The sequence below is a fragment of the Chenopodium album genome, chromosome 24 (assembly GCF_948465745.1).
Source record: "Chenopodium album chromosome 24, dcCheAlbu1.1, whole genome shotgun sequence".
Classification (NCBI taxonomy): Eukaryota; Viridiplantae; Streptophyta; class Magnoliopsida; order Caryophyllales; family Amaranthaceae; genus Chenopodium; species Chenopodium album.
This window is the reverse complement of record NC_137857.1, coordinates 27,595,704-27,611,873: the sequence shown is the minus strand read 5'-3', so window position 1 is coordinate 27,611,873 and position 16,170 is coordinate 27,595,704. Positions and strand designations below refer to the sequence as shown.

The 16,170-nt window shown below is 36.9% G+C and overlaps 1 protein-coding gene across 1 annotated transcript; it reads left to right on the top strand.

The window, feature by feature from the left end:
* Positions 1–8,235: 8,235 nt before the first annotated feature.
* On the top strand, positions 8,236–15,640 carry LOC145611596 (DNA replication licensing factor MCM3 homolog 2-like). The gene is made up of 17 exons (XM_081666935.1): positions 8,236–8,392; positions 8,500–8,615; positions 8,876–9,084; positions 9,932–10,062; positions 10,149–10,387; positions 10,492–10,728; positions 10,863–11,017; positions 11,096–11,304; positions 11,397–11,562; positions 11,639–11,838; positions 11,967–12,026; positions 12,110–12,202; positions 13,314–13,525; positions 14,582–14,653; positions 14,759–14,900; positions 15,023–15,131; positions 15,315–15,640. The coding sequence occupies exons 1-16, from the start codon at positions 8,327–8,329 to the stop codon at positions 15,080–15,082; spliced, it is 2,367 nt and encodes a 788-aa protein (XP_081523061.1). The 5' UTR covers positions 8,236–8,326; the 3' UTR covers positions 15,083–15,131; positions 15,315–15,640.
* Positions 15,641–16,170: the final 530 nt, after the last annotated feature.

The following is a 16,170-nucleotide window of genomic DNA, read 5'->3' as shown; positions in this document are numbered from 1 at the left end:
TGTTTCAAACATTGGGCGGGTAAAAGATGAGCGAACAAATCCCAGCGCCATCCATCCCCAACAGTCCACATCTCCTCTACAGTGGCTCTATCAATAGAGTTAGGGATAGCAGCCTCACCATGACTTCGAAGGGGTTCATCCATCACCCAACAATGATCCCAAAACAAGGTTTTCTTTCCATTCCCAATAGCTACTCTCGACTTCAAAGGAGGAGCATTCTTTGTAATACCTCGCCACACATTCGATTTAGTGATGGTTATGCGACCTACAAGTGACAAATACTTAGTCTTCCAACCTATGAGTCGCCCATCAATCTTTTCACAAAGATGCGCATAAGTCAGGGGCATAGAAGGGGGAGTGCAAAGAGCCCCTTTGCACAGGGCCCCCAAATTTCGGAGGGCCCATTTTTTCCCTATTTTTATAATTTTTATTTAAAAAAAAATATACTATTAGCAAAAGCCTTGTTGTTAACTTCCTATGTTCAGCATATTAACATTTTTCAATCCCCACGCTTTTTTACTCTCTTAATTCAAGTTACAAAATTAAATTCTACAACTTTCTATATTCTTCCATCAATTTAAATTAGTATTAACATAATGGAAATAATTACATCAATACAATTCCATGGAAAATTGTATTGTCTATTTCTCCGTTCAAAAATTCTCAATGGAAAAAAATTATTCTCAACCAAACTCAAACGATTTTTCTACTATAATATTGGCAATGAGCAGTTTTTTTTTTTTTTTCCCAAGATTATTCTTATCGGAACGTTACACTTCAATTCGTATATATAACTCATACATAATTAAACAAAAAATTAATTGGGAATTAAATACATAACTCATGTGGTCAAATCAATCGTATTGCTTTGTGAATTATTGATACAGTGATTCCTCCTCTTGCCAACCTGCGTTTTATTTAAGGTAATTTTTTGATGTTTTAATTTTATTTTTATTTCTTTAATTTTTCTAGTTTTGACAATGTCAATTATACAAATTTGAGACTTATCATAGAAAACAAATTGATTGTCTCTTAGATTTCTATTGTTATCTCTCTCAGATCTCACAAATGAGAAATACACAAAAGACTCTCTGACTTCTGAATAATCACTCAACTAATGATTGTCACGGCTAGGAAATAACCTAGGGGTATTTATAATAACCCATACTCTTGAAAATATTGACTTTATTTAAGGAATAAAGCCTACGAACAAAGTATCCAAAATCGGCCAAAACTGTCGAGGGACGTGCCTCACGTCCAAAACAAACCAGATCTGAAAACCTGCTGAGCCTCATCGGAACTCCGTGTAGGCACGGACGTGCCACCTGATGGCCTAGACATGCCTGGTCGAACACCTGTGAAGGTCGCTAAGGCACGGACGTGCCTAGTTACTCTTCAATACTTCTTCGTTGAGGCATGTCCGTGCCTCCCTAAGGCATGGACATGTCTTGCCCTAATTTCCTAGTTTTCAACGTTTATCTTCCTAGCTTTCAATCCAAGGCATATTTTAAACAATCTCCACCTTGACTTGAATCCCCTCACAATAAAACTAATGTACTAGATGCATCGAACAAGACGCAAGATGTACCAGAAAATAGACGGATATAACAAAATACAGATAACTAGAAACAAACTCTCCTTGCTCAAATTTGCCTCAGCTAGGCACTAGATTTGCTCCGTCGCGCACCACACCAGATTTGCCCCGTCAGGAACAGATTAGCCCCTAAGGGCTACTAATTGCTTTGAATAATCTGTAAGTCCAAGCAACCTTGGGACTTACTCAACAAAACCAGATTCAAATAATAGGCTTGCCAATGCTTCTCCCTAGCACAAGCAACAGCTCCCTCGGACGGCTCAGATATATCCACCTCTCCAACAGATAGTGCAAAATCCACCTTTTTCCCGACCTTTCTTTAGGGGAGAGTTCCCAAAGCTTACATATCTACCAAGAGCCAAACTAGGCTGACCCAATTTCAACGGCGAAGACTGTGGTGCTTCATTTAAACTCGGATTATGAGTGTTGACTGATCTTACCCGGATGTGGACCACCACCCCTACCTATAGTAACTCTATGCTCCACCTGTTTCTCAACACTACCACTACCACAAATAGATGATGTGACAATACTAGACTCAGAACCAGATAATGTAGACCATTGTGACACATACAATGCCTCCCGTTTAACACCTTTCAGAACTAACTTTTGAACCTTTGTTGACATACAATCCTCCACCTTCACCTTTGAAACTAAACCCTTTTCTGTCTCAAAGACTAAGTGAAATCAGATTCTTCGTGACTTGTGGAACATGCCTGACATTGTTCAACATGCATAATTTACCATCATGTGTCCGAACTCTGATGGACCCTATACCAACCGTTATGCAGACTTCGTTGTTAGCCATAATAACACCTCCATCAACTTGCTTGTAGTTCATAAACCACTCCCTCCGTGAACACATATGATAAGATGCTCCCGAATCTAGAACCCACACATCAGAGTGATGCGCATGTTCATCAACAATCAGGACATAATCCTCTTCTAAACGGGTGTCTCCATATGCAATATCTGCATACTCATAATTTTCCTGTTGTCTCATCTTCTTGGGACATTTAGAGTTCCAATGCCCCTTCTCCTTACAGTTTTTATAGACATCACTAGGTTTAGGACCCCTATAATACAATTTTCAGGATTTTCCACCCGAATTCTACTAATCTAGCAGCTTGATCATCTGTACCTGTACCAGATGCCTTATGGCGCAACTCTTTAGCATGGAGAGCAAATCTAACCTCCTTTAGTGACACTGTCTCTTTACCAATAATACAAGACTGCACAAAATTCTCATATGACACTAGCAAAGACACTAACAGAATTAAGGCAGCATCCTCATCCTCAACCTTAACATCAATATTACGCAATTATAACAGAATAAAATTCAATTGATCTAAGTGTTTTCTAAGGGATGTACTTTCAGACATTCGCAGACAATAGCAACTTGTTGGTTAAAGACTTTGTCATGTATAGACTCTCCAACTTCAACCACATACCCAATGCAGTTTCCTCCTCCGCGACCTTGGTGATAACATCGTCTGCTAGAGACAACATGATTATTGAGTGTTCTTTCTCCTCCAACATTGCCATCTCAGCGGTTACCGGATGCATTGACTTCTTCAACGGCGCCTGCAGACACCTAAAAATGTCTCCCCAAAACCAAACCCGATGATGAACAACCTTTCACCGTCATTGTTGGTTGGGTTGAGTATGTAATCTTTGGAGTGCTTAAATCCATATCCAATCCCAATACATTTCATAAACCAACCCAATTTCTAGCCCATTTCCCCAAACCATAACTTATTTTCCTCTTTTAAACCCAAAATAATTCATTTCGTGTCTATTAAAACCATTCATTTCGTGTCCTTTTATAAAACTTTTAGACCAGGTTATTTTGGTCCATAATATGGGTCCAATTTTTGGATATTTGGATGGGCTTGAAAAGATCTTTAATGATTAGGGTTTATTATTATTTTGATTTGACTAACGCTATTATTGTTGAATTGCTTCCAATATTAATGTTTATTCTATTATTATTTATGATCACCATATTGCATGTTAAAGGGAATATGTAATTGAAAATCACGACTAATAAGATAATTTGGACAGCCGGTTTAGGTTCCTTTAATCTTATTATTAAATCGAAGTGATCACCAATATTTTAGAATAATATGTTGCATTAATATTAAACCAATTTAGCATAATAATAGTTTGGAGCGAATTGAATCTTTGTTTGCATGCCTTTGAGTTCGCAAGAATACTTTTCATAATAAGAATCGAGTAGAGGCCAATACGGGCGAATGTGACTCCATGACTCACTTCGTACCATCATCCCCGATCCTCCTTTCGTGGTTCCGAACCATATGGAGTTAGTAATCTCATGGATTATGAATGGGGTGTAACCTTCACGGGTCAATCGTTGTTGCCTATCGCTGTCCCTTTTCGTGGTTGCCTTATAATGATCCGTGAACGGTTTACAAGTTCCTTAAAAACTTGTTGGCGGCTCCCTACTTTATTTGTCCCTAATCGTTGTCCCTAATCGTAATGTCAATTCCCACTTCCTATGAGTGCCAAGCATATTCACACCATGCTTTAATGTAGGCGCACTTCAAACAACGCCTACAGATACTAAGGCTGGTTGCAAGGGTTATGGTGATGAAAAGAAATGTGATCTGAGAAGAGTCGAGATGGTGACTCTTTAGGCTGGGTAAGCTAAGTGATGTGGGTTCAAGCCCCAAAGTCTAGCTCTAAATAGGTAGGGATAAGCATTGGATATTCTTTGACTCAATCATGCATATGAATGTGGCTGCACCTCGATGAGAGGTTGCCTACGTATCCGTTAGGAATCAAGCCGAACGTAGCTCTAATCGAACTTTGCACAAGTGTATGTACACCTCAAAGAAGTTTTTCAAGGGTTGTAATGTGGTTAAGCTGATAGTTTAAGGAAGAAAGCGGTAAAAGGCTCAAGACCCGAGAAAAACCCCCAAGATATGCAATTGTGTATTTGAAAATTTTGAATTAACAAGTTTTATTTTTCACTTTTTTTGCTTTGTTTTTTTTAAAAAAATTTTTGAATCAATGTAGGCAATCCCGGATCATGCGGTCTATCACTCACTTAGCATTCATGTTTCTCAGGCACGGTACCAAGCACTCGATGAGAGATGCAATTTGAGACGTGTTCATATCAAAGACATTGGAACACTTGCCCTTAGACATTATTTTATTGTTGCTTTGCTGGTTTTTTTTTTACTTGCTTTTTGAATGTTACACAAATTACACATCTTCCAATCCCAGGGTCGAATGAATGTGGGTTGAAGAAATGAAGGCCAAACGTTAGACAAGGATCAAAGTGGTTGACGAAGAAATGGAATGTGTGCTTGAATGGTAATGGGGAATGACAAGGTTGGAAAGGTGCCTCAAATCATTGGTGTACCATGTGTTAAGTTCGACAAATTTTTTATTTTTTATTTTTTGCAAATGACATGATCGAATGCAAAGGAAAGAAATGTTCATTGATGGAACATGGCATATAGACATAAGGATAAGGAAAACCTATGCTAGACTTATTAGGGGAAAATGGTTGAAACGAAAGAAGAAAAAAGCATGAGATCTTGTATGGAAACTTGTCTTGTGCTTCGTCTTCATGGTTGCTTATGAATTACTTGTTACCGCCAAGAGGGTCAAGAAGTTTGTTATTGTCGATGCTTTGATTGGAAGAAAAGAAGGAAGGAATGACGTTCCCCTTATTCTTCCAACTCTTGCCTTGTGATTCTTGAACTCGAGTTCTATGGAACAAAATGAACTCAGTTAATGCATTGACTCAATACTCGGATTGGAAAGGAAGAGTGTATGAAAGAATTTTGAAAACCAATGGGAAATACTCCACTCATTCCTATTACGACGGAAAACAGCGCATGCATGGTCCTAGTATACGATCATAAACAATATAGCGCATTACTTGAAGACAAAGTGTGTGCAACGACTCAACATGTGTGATTAGGTGAGTTTATTATGACTCGTGGTATGATCGAATGGCTAGACATGACGACGTTGTGAAAAATAAAGGACCAAATAGCACGAAAGACTAAAAGACAAACTAACTTGATTAATTTTGTCCAATTTTAATGTTTATGCTATTTACAAGGTGAAAACGGTCCATTGACAATCGTTAGTCATAAATAAGATCAACCATAACCAAAGACAAAGGTTAGCACAATAATCACAAGAAACTAGGAAGACGAGTGGAATTCTAGAAGAGTTAGGACTCATGGGTATAAATAAATAAATCAATAAAAATAAAAGTCTATAATCCTATGATATACGAGTTGACACGGATTAAAGGACTTGGCTAAGACTAGCTTGACACGAAAAGAAAAAATAAAAATAAAAGGTTGCGCACTAAAAAGACACCTAAACTGGAAAGGCTATAGTACATCAATTATAACTTTTGATATGTGACTCTGATTGGGACGAAACTAACGCCAAATGAAAGATAAAACTTGGGGCTACATATCCATAGGTGGCACGACACGTAACTCTTTCTAGAACTCTGGTTATGACCAAAACAAGTTGACTCTTGTGCAGGATACGAAAAGAAAAATTCGGGTTGACTCATTTAAAAAAAAAAAAAACAATTATGATTCAACTCTAATAAAAAAGGAGGGTTAGATAAGAAAAAAAAAATAAAAAATATGCATACCTAAGCACATTGTCACGAATGATGCAATGAATTTCGCAACCTAAGTCAAGATCTATGTTCCACTATGGTCAAGCTTATTTGGGTGTCAAAGGGTACCATGGTTAAGAGTTTGGACGCGTTAGCAAAACAGCCTCCCTTGAGGGTGTATGCCAACGGGCGGCTCCGTGAGTTCGTGATCAAATCGAACTCGACTCCAAGGTTTGGGTGGATTTAAAAACTAGGATGAACCCTTATTGCCATGAGCGTTTTTAGGTTAATAGAGCTTAAATCCCCTGGGCTTCCACATACATAGAACACGTAATATTGTGGCAAAATAGGTAAGTTTAAATGCATATGCATATGTAACAATGCCAATTAAATCGCAGGAATACAGTTCAAGAATCTTTTAAGTCTCATCCAATCATCTCAATCAAGAATCCTCCCCAGTGGAGTCGCCAAATTGTAGGCGTCGTTTGAAGTGCGCCTACGTAAAGCATGTGGTGAATATGCTTGGCACTCATATGAAGAGGGAATTGACATATACGATAGGGACAACGATTAGTAGGGAGCCGCCAACAAGTTTTTAAGGAACTTGTAAACCGTTCACGGATCATAAAAGGCAACCACGAAAAGGGGAAAATAAGTTATGGTTTGGGAAAATGGGCTATGAATTGAGTTGGTTTATGAAATGTATTGAATGGAACTTGGATTTAAGCACTCTAAAGATTACATACTCAACCCGACCAATAATGACGGTTAAAGGTTATTCATCATCGGGTTTGGTTTTGGGGAGACATTTTTAGGTGTCTGCAGTAATCTCAAAAAAATTAATCTTTGCATGCAAATTACATCAAGCAGCCATGAATATTCAGATAAATCTTAGATCAGACAACCTCAACATTACCCAGAAAAATAAAATACATAATCAGTAGATTAAATTAAAATTTTAACACAAATAAATAATTAAAAATTACAACTTTGACCAAGCACTTTGCCCTCGATTTCAATTATTCGCATACTGACCATCTTAAGGTTGTTGATGTCGGCAACATTGCAACGGTTGTGGGCCCTTGTGGCGGTGGTTATGACTTTCGATCTAAGTTGCAGACGAAAAAAGACGGGGGTATAAGGGTTGATGGTTTAAATTGTAAGGTGAGAAGATAGAAAGAAAATGTGAGTATAAGAAAGGGAAAGATGACAGTATCATAAACTTTTACTAAAGGCAAATATTAATTGACACAATGTCACTATGTTTTTTTTCCTTTCCAAATGCTTCTTCAAATTATAATTGTTATTATATCTAAAAATATCTTAATTTACCACTTTAATGGATGAATTAAATAATTCTTTCTTTATCAATAACAATATAAGAAGAGCGAATATAAACTAATACATGTTAAAAATCTAGTTAGATGATTAGGCAGGAGGCTGATGAAAATATGAAATAATGTCTTAAGGGAAAATTAGGGTTTTCTTAGTTTATATATATAAAAGGGAAGTGAGGCGGGCTAAAATTCAATTGGACCTGTGTGATTAGCTTTGACCATAATTCGAATTGAAAAAATAATCCAAACCGAACTACTAACTTAGTTCAGTTTTCGGTTTGGTTCGGTTTTAATCCAAATTACTTTCACCCCTACCCATCCTCAAGTGATTTAGTTGTTATTGACAACAAAATAGGCAACAAAATATTATAAAGTATTTTATTGAATTAAATTATTTGATCTATTTAAATTCTCGAATATTACTGGCATCTGGTAGATTTTTTTTGATGCCCGTAATATTCGAGAATTTAAATAGATCAAATAATTTAATTCAATAAAATACGGGCATCTGGTAGATAATTTATCTTGGAAGTAACTTTTTTACCTTGGCAATATCAGTACCTTTCATACTTGGAAAAAATAAAAAAACACACACAACATCACACTTGTTCCCGCCAAATTAAGAAAGGCAACATCACATTTTCCCGCCAAAACCCCTACTCCCTCATCTGAAAACCCCGCCTTTCCTCCGTCGACCACCATTTCCAAAACTCCCTCTTTCTCTCTCCTCTCTCTTCTTTCTCTCTCCTCCCATCCGCCATTGTTGCACCTTCAATGGACATCAGTGAAGAAACATTTGCTGCTCACAAGCGCACCTTTCTCGACTTCTTAGATCACGACGTAAACCCTAATTTCATCAATCCTCATTTCCACTTTCCTCAATTTCTATGCTCGTTTTTTTTTATCCTAATCTTCATCTTTTTCTCTTTTGTTCTTGATTTGAGCAGGTGGGTCATGGAATCTACATGGATACCATCCGGAAAATGATTATGAACAAGCAGCGCCGCCGCGTAATTGTCAACCTCTCTGACCTTCATGACTACAATTCTGACTTAGCTCGCAGGTTGATTCATCTTATTTCTGCAAATATTTAACCCCTTTTGATTGAATTTGAATTTCCTTATTTTGAAAAAAATAAAAATTGATTTTTTTTTAAAATTAGGGTTTTTGGGTTTTGTTGGATGACTACAATTCTGACTTAGCTCGCAGGGTGATTTATCTTATTTCTGCAAATGTTTCAACCCCTTTTGATTGAATTTGCTTGATTTGGAAAAAGATTGAATTGTTTTTAAGATTAGGGTTTTGGGTTTTGTTGGTTGTTAGGTTGTTGAGGAATCCTACTGAGTACATTCAACCGTTCTGTGATGCGGTGACGGAAGTTACACGGAGTATTGATCCTAAGTTTTTGAAGGAAGGCGAGCAAGTTGTAGTTGGATTTGATGGCCCATTTGTTTCTAGAAGGGTTACTCCTAGAGATCTTCTGTCTCAGTTCATTGGTTCTATGGTTTGTGTCGAGGGAATCGTTACCAAATGTAATTTTTCTTTCCCTCTTTTAGCTTTGTCTTGATTATTTGGTAGTATAGTGTTCAGTTGTGCTGTTTGATTGTCAGTTTGTGTTGAAATTTGTGTTTTGTTTTGGTTTAAATATGATGTTTTTGGTTTGAATTCGATTCGTGTTCTATAACTGTGACCGATATGAGCTTGAAGTTTTGTTCATAATTCCGGGGATTTCTTTGTATTGGGTCCTTTCCATGCCTCATATCTTTTGGAACCTCATAGTGGCATTATTGATGGTGTAGAGGGAGGTTAGGGGTGAGTAGTTGGCATTTGGGTATTATGTGGATTGTAACCATAAGAGTGAGGAAGAACTTGCCTGTGTAGTCAAATGAAGAAGTTTTGAAAATGGGTAGTTGATTAAAGAATGAAAAATAGCATTATTATAATAAAAGATGGATTTTGTCTCATTTTGTCAAGCAGTATTTGGCAGTGGGAATGGTTGAACTTGGTTTTTCGCTTTTGAGATTTGTACAATTATTAAAGATCATTTGTTTCCTCTAGAGTCTTTGGATCAGGATGAGTGAGGCTTGTTGATGTTCCCTGAAATTCGAAACCTGTTATGACAATAAGTTCGTCACTTCGTTTATTAGAATGAAATTGTTAAGTGTTTGTGCAATTTAGCCAACTTAAAACAGGGACTGAGGTGTTTCTCCAAACTCCTGTGCCATTCTATATGCTCTGTTGGAAGAATTTGAAATAAAAGTAATTGATAACTGCTGTCAATTCAAGCTTTAATTCACGCATGTCTTTTTAATTTGTTTATTTTGGTAGAAATTCGCACATTTCATAGAATGTTACTAATTAAATTTTTCCTTCTTTCAGGTTCTCTTGTGAGACCTAAGGTTGTAAAAAGTGTTCATTTCTGCCCCTCAACTAGCAAATTCACTTCCAGAGAGTATCGAGATATTACATCTTCTACAGGCTTGCCTACCGGTTCTGTCTATCCTACCCGGGTAATGCTCAATTTTCGTCATCTAATACTCTTCTTTAACATAATAAGCATGTATGTTTTTTCTTATGAATGTAAACACATTTATAGGATGAGAATGGAAACCTACTGGTGACTGAATATGGATTGTGTAAGTACAAAGATCATCAAACTTTATCAATGCAAGAAGTGCCTGAAAAATCTGCCCCCGGACAGCTTCCAAGAACTATAGATGTCATAGTTGAGGATGACCTTGTTGATGCATGCAAACCTGGAGACCGTGTTGCAATAGTTGGGGTCTACAAAGCTCTACCTGGAAAAAATAAGGGTAGTGTGAATGGAGTTTTCAGGTTTGGCCACTCACAATATTATGGTGCTGAAACTGTTTTTCTTTTACTTTGGGCCAGACTATTTATACATTAATTAGCAATTGACACGATCATTGTTATCATAGGACAATTCTCATAGCTAATAATGTGACCCTGCTGAATAAGGAGGCAAATGCACCTATCTATTCCACTGAAGACTTGAAGAACATTAAGAAGATAGCTGATAGACAAGATATATTTGATCTACTTGGCAATTCCCTTGCACCATCTATTTATGGACACGCGTGGATTAAGAAGGCAGTTATTTTACTAATGCTTGGTGGGACTGAGAAGAATTTGAAGAATGGAACTCACTTAAGAGGGTTAGTTACTTACAAGTCCTACATCTAAACTTTCTGCTTCACATCTTTCTTTTTTCTCATCAGCATTACAGTGGTCATTTTTTATACTTGTATTTCACTAGAATGAGTGTTAACTAATAATCCTTTTTTACCAGTGACATAAACATGATGATGGTTGGTGATCCTTCTGTTGCCAAGTCCCAACTGCTAAGAGCAATCATGAATATTGCACCATTGGCCATTTCAACAACTGGTCGGGGCTCCTCAGGTGTTGGTCTGACAGCAGCTGTGACTTCTGACCAGGAAACAGGTTATACCTCTTGAGATGCTCTAGTCATTTTCTCTAATTTATCTGACTGCTCAATCAACAAGTGTTTGGTGTGAACAGGAGAAAGAAGGCTAGAAGCTGGAGCCATGGTTCTTGCTGATCGTGGTGTCATATGCATTGATGAGTTTGACAAGATGAATGACCTAGATCGTGTTGCTATACATGAAGTTATGGAACAGCAGACAGTGACCATTGCAAAGGCTGGTATCCATGCATCTCTAAATGCTCGATGCAGTGTTGTGGCTGCTGCAAATCCTATCTATGGAACTGTAAGTTAAGCTGCGTGTTATTTTATACGCATGCTTTTGCATGTACCCTTTGTTTTATGTCCTGATTTCAAAATTGTTATTTTGTGCTGCAGTATGATCGATCATTGACTCCCACAAAGAATATTGGACTGCCAGACTCTTTACTTTCTCGTTTCGATCTGCTATTTATTGTGTTGGACCAAATGGATCCCGAGATAGATGGTTATATTTCTGAGCATGTCTTGCGTATGCATCGTTACCGCTCCCAACTGGATGGAGGTAGCTACCCTTTTATGTGGAGTACTTCTCATAAACTCTGTTTATGGAATATATACCTAACTGTCTATGTATGTAGGAGATGGGACACTTGATGGTTCACAATATGGGGGAGAAGAAGAGGTAGATGCTGGCTCATCTGTCTTTGTCAAGTTTAATAGAATGCTGCATGGAAAGAAGGCTCAGAGGGGGAGGAAGCAAGAGACTTTAACAATCAATTTTCTTAAGAAATACATTCATTATGCAAAGCACAGAGTCCAGCCGGAGCTGAGTGACGAGGTAGCCGAACTTCAACATACTATACTCCTTTGTTTTACTAACTAATGTCTATGTATTGAACATAGTTTCATAAAATAGAAATTGAAGATTTAGATTTTCTTGCTGATTCTTGTAGTCCTTGTTTGCAGGCATCTGAAAATATCGCAACTGCATATGCAGAGCTTAGAAATGCTAACTCAAATTCTAAGGTAAATTTCCAAGCTACTGTTTGGAAATTAATTTCCATGTACATGATTTAACTGATGAGTGAAAAACACACTTTTTTTTGTAGGGTGGGGGTGGAACTCTGCCTATCACTGCCAGAACACTGGAAACAATTATACGACTTTCTACTGCACATGCTAAGCTGAAATTGAGCAGAACGGTAATTAGAGTTCACATGCTAATAATGTTGGTGTTTGTTCTTTATTTGTTTCATAAATCAGAAGTCACTTAGGGGTTTGGGATTCTTCCTGCTGCTGTCGCTCAGTTATATAATCCTGACTCCTTCATGGCATAGTCCGATATTCCTGTTTGCATCTTGTTGGTTCTCATTCTTATCATTGTTAGGCTTTGTTCTCTTCACCTTATATTTATTACTTATTCTTGATAAAATCAAATTAGATCAGAGTACCAGACTTGATCAGAAAATTCAATAAGTCAATCAAAGCAAATATCAGATCAGAAAATTAGTCAAGACTAGACAAGATTTTAAAGGAAACCTAACAAATCAGACAAAGAAATCAGACCAGACCCAGGTCAGACCACAAAATTCAGTTCAGATCAGACCCTACTATTATTGCAAATGAGTAGATTAAGGTCAAAGGTACTGTAGTGAGAGTTAACTGAATGATAGTATGTGAGTGCTTAATATACATTTTCAAGGAGTCAAAGCTTGCCCAATTATATGAAGTAGAGCCATATCAATTGGAATAATCATTAATTGGTTTAATGGAATCCAAAAGCTGATGACCAAGTGAATTTGAATCGATTGTCATTAGCCATTTTATTGTCCCTTCTGCCCCTATTTTTGTAAGAAAATCCTCGAGCCTAAATAAAATTATTTGGATAGGTAAGAAGAAAAGTCCTGTCAGGGCAATTTGACCTGAGTTAGCAGGTTAGACAACTTGGGGAGTGAGTGGAAAGGTAAAGGAATTCCTTCACCAAATTGCCCCTAGTGGAGATTGAACCTCCAATCTCAAGGTTGTAAGGTACTCTCCTTTCCACTAGGCCAAGCTTAGCTTGGTATAGTGTGGAATTGTGGATAAGGTTGCTAAAGGTGGTTGAATGACTTTTGATTATTACACAAGTTCTACAATTCTTGGAGTTCCAACTTCTGGAAACACACTATTCTTGTTGTTCATCCTACTATCCTAGTAGGTTTTTTATTTTTTATTTATAAATAATACTTGTCTATTATACCATGTCACTTGTTAAGGTTCTTTATTATGTGTTTATTATGATGGGACACAAAGTTAACAATAGTTGATTTACAGGTTTTGAAATCTGATGTTGAAGCTGCTCTTAAAGTTCTTAACTTTGCCATATATCATAAAGAATTGACCGAGATGGATGAACGTGAGCAAGGAAGGGAGAGAGAAATGGAAAGGAAGCGCCAAGCTGATCGTGATGCTAACAACAATGAACGAGTTCAGCGTAACCGTCGCAATGATAGGTCTGGCCAAGGGGATGAAGCTGCCACAGAAGGGTACGTAACGAGCATCCTTGTTCTTACTATGTGTCTCACATCTCTCGTGAACATCTCAATGATTGAAAAGATAATATTTAATACTTGTTGCAGTAAATGTTTTCACTCGATAGATTTTGAGAATATAGTCAAAGAAGCAAGCCCAATTAACAAATATCACTGGCATTACCTTAACTAATGAAATTAATAGCAATCTAGGGGTCTGTATGTATGGACTCTTGACAAGTCAAACAGTTTTTGGAATTATGCATGTGAGCTTCTTTAGTGGCTATGTACTACAAAAAAACAATGCAATAACTTGGTGATTGTGTAATTCTTTTGTCATCGTATACGCTCTCTTTATATCATTTTACCATTTTGCGGTTGATTAGTGAGTGATGAGCTGATGACAGTGGACTCAAGAAGTCAAGAGTGTAAGAAGGATATATTTTTTTTTTCCCCTTTCTTTAGCTGGTGTCCTGTTCTTCCAATGCTTATAATAGTTTTATCCTTTTAGGGACTCTTTATCGATCCCCTTGAAGTAAAATTGCTACTTTGTTGTTTGGATAATATTGGACTAAATTAGAATGACTCAGTTTATGGATTATATATCACGAAGTAGAAAATAATCATTAAGTGCGGTCAAGGGTCAATTGATAACAAGCGAACAACCACTAATGTTGAAGAGATAACTAGGTAACGTTGCATACATCTGCATTAAATTACAACATCCAGATCCTCTCCAGCTGGTGCCACACGAGTTCTTTAGAGGCATTAAATTTTGTTAGTGTTGATGGTATGTATGTTGTCTTTACGTGAATATGATCAGGTTTTGCCACACAAGATAACTAGGTAACGTTGCATACATCTGCGTTAAATTTTGCCACACAAGTGCAGAATTTCTAGCTTACTCAATACTAATCCAATTTTCTCCTGCCTTGTCCATCTTAACTTGTGTATGAACAAATATTATGAGCTTAAATTGTCAAGCAAGCTGTAAATGTTTTGGATGAATGGTAGTCTACACCATTTACTTTATCTGTTAACTGATAATCTTCTTTCCTCACTTCACTTCAGTGATGCAACCGAAGCTATGGAAGTTGATGAGCCACCAGCAGACCAGTCAGCAATCAACATATCTCCTGAGAGGTATTCCTGCTCTACACTTTTCATATGCTCTCTTCACCTAATACTTAATGCATTCCTTGATTTGGATTGCTCACTGTCTTTACCTTTTGCCTTGTGAAACTACAGGGTGGAAGCATTTAATTCCATTTTTGGTCAGCACATGCGAGCAAACTATTTGGATGTGATAACTATTGCAGATATTGACCGGGTAATCAATGCAGAGGCAGCTACTAGCTACTCAAGGGCAGAGATAATGTTTCTTTTAGAGGTAGTTGTTCACAAGAGACATTAAACATATTTCTCTAATTTCATTAAGTATGGCTTAGTCTTCAGCATATGTGGCATTGCCATTTGATGAAGTAATGATCGAGTTTTAATGTGTGCCTGCAGAGATTACAAACGGATAACAGACTGATGATTATGGCTGACATGACAGTGCGCATGATGTAGAATTTTCTATCAGGAAAGCATCCATGCTTTCAATTAAAAAAGAATGACGGTAATTGACTATTTTACGAGTCCCTTTTTCAGTGTGATAGATGAATAATTGAATAATACATACAATAGTTCTTTATCAGTGGTAAATGCACAATGAAAGGCCCTGTGAATTCCGTGTGGTTTAGATTTGTGAAACTACTATGTAGGTTGAAATTCAGCTGATAGTTTGTGTTGTGAATTGCAGGAGATTGAATCATTCAAGCAGCTTATTTGATGTAACAAAAAGTACCAAGTTTGCATTATTTTATGTATGACATGATGAGGCAGGTTGATGTAAACCGAAACTTTGTAGTTTCACCATGCTGTATAGTATAATTTTTATGAAATTGGATGCAGCTTGGTGCTTCTAGATAGCGTTCAGATTGTTTTTATTGTAAATGGTTTATACCTTGCCTTAAGCTTAAGCTAATTAGATTTGTTGATTAGATGCCTCTACTGTTATTATGCTGCTTACATGTCAGTGCAGATGAGCTAATTCTTAGGCGAGGCAGACTTACAATAACCATTTGCAAATCATTCAAAGTAATTCCAAAAAACATATTGATTTATCTCTTAAATTAGAGAAGTCATTTTTGTCTTGCAATAGATTATCAAACTTCTGACTAGTACAAGAAATGAAAGTTAATTTTCTCCATAAATGGGACAACAAAAACATGCTTTTATGCTCTTAAATCTTAACTAATTTGCTTGCTATTCTCTGTTAACCTGGCAATTTTGATAACAACCATTGTTAATCGAATAATGAGTCTACAGTGCTTTCTTCTGAAGAAAGTCAATTGGTGCAATGGTGCTAGAAGAATGAATTTTGGATAGGGGCAAAATTATTATTTTTTTTTTTTTTTGGATTTTTTTAATACAGTGAACCTCTTAATTTCACCATTCAACATTGTGCCCCTCCATATAGCACTTTTCACAGTGTAACCCGCAAAGTACATATAGTTTTCAAACAGTAACTTTGTTGTTTTCCAGCTATTAACAAATATCGTTAGTAGGCCCCACTTCTACTTATTAATATTTTTTGTCAATTTACTTGTTGAAAA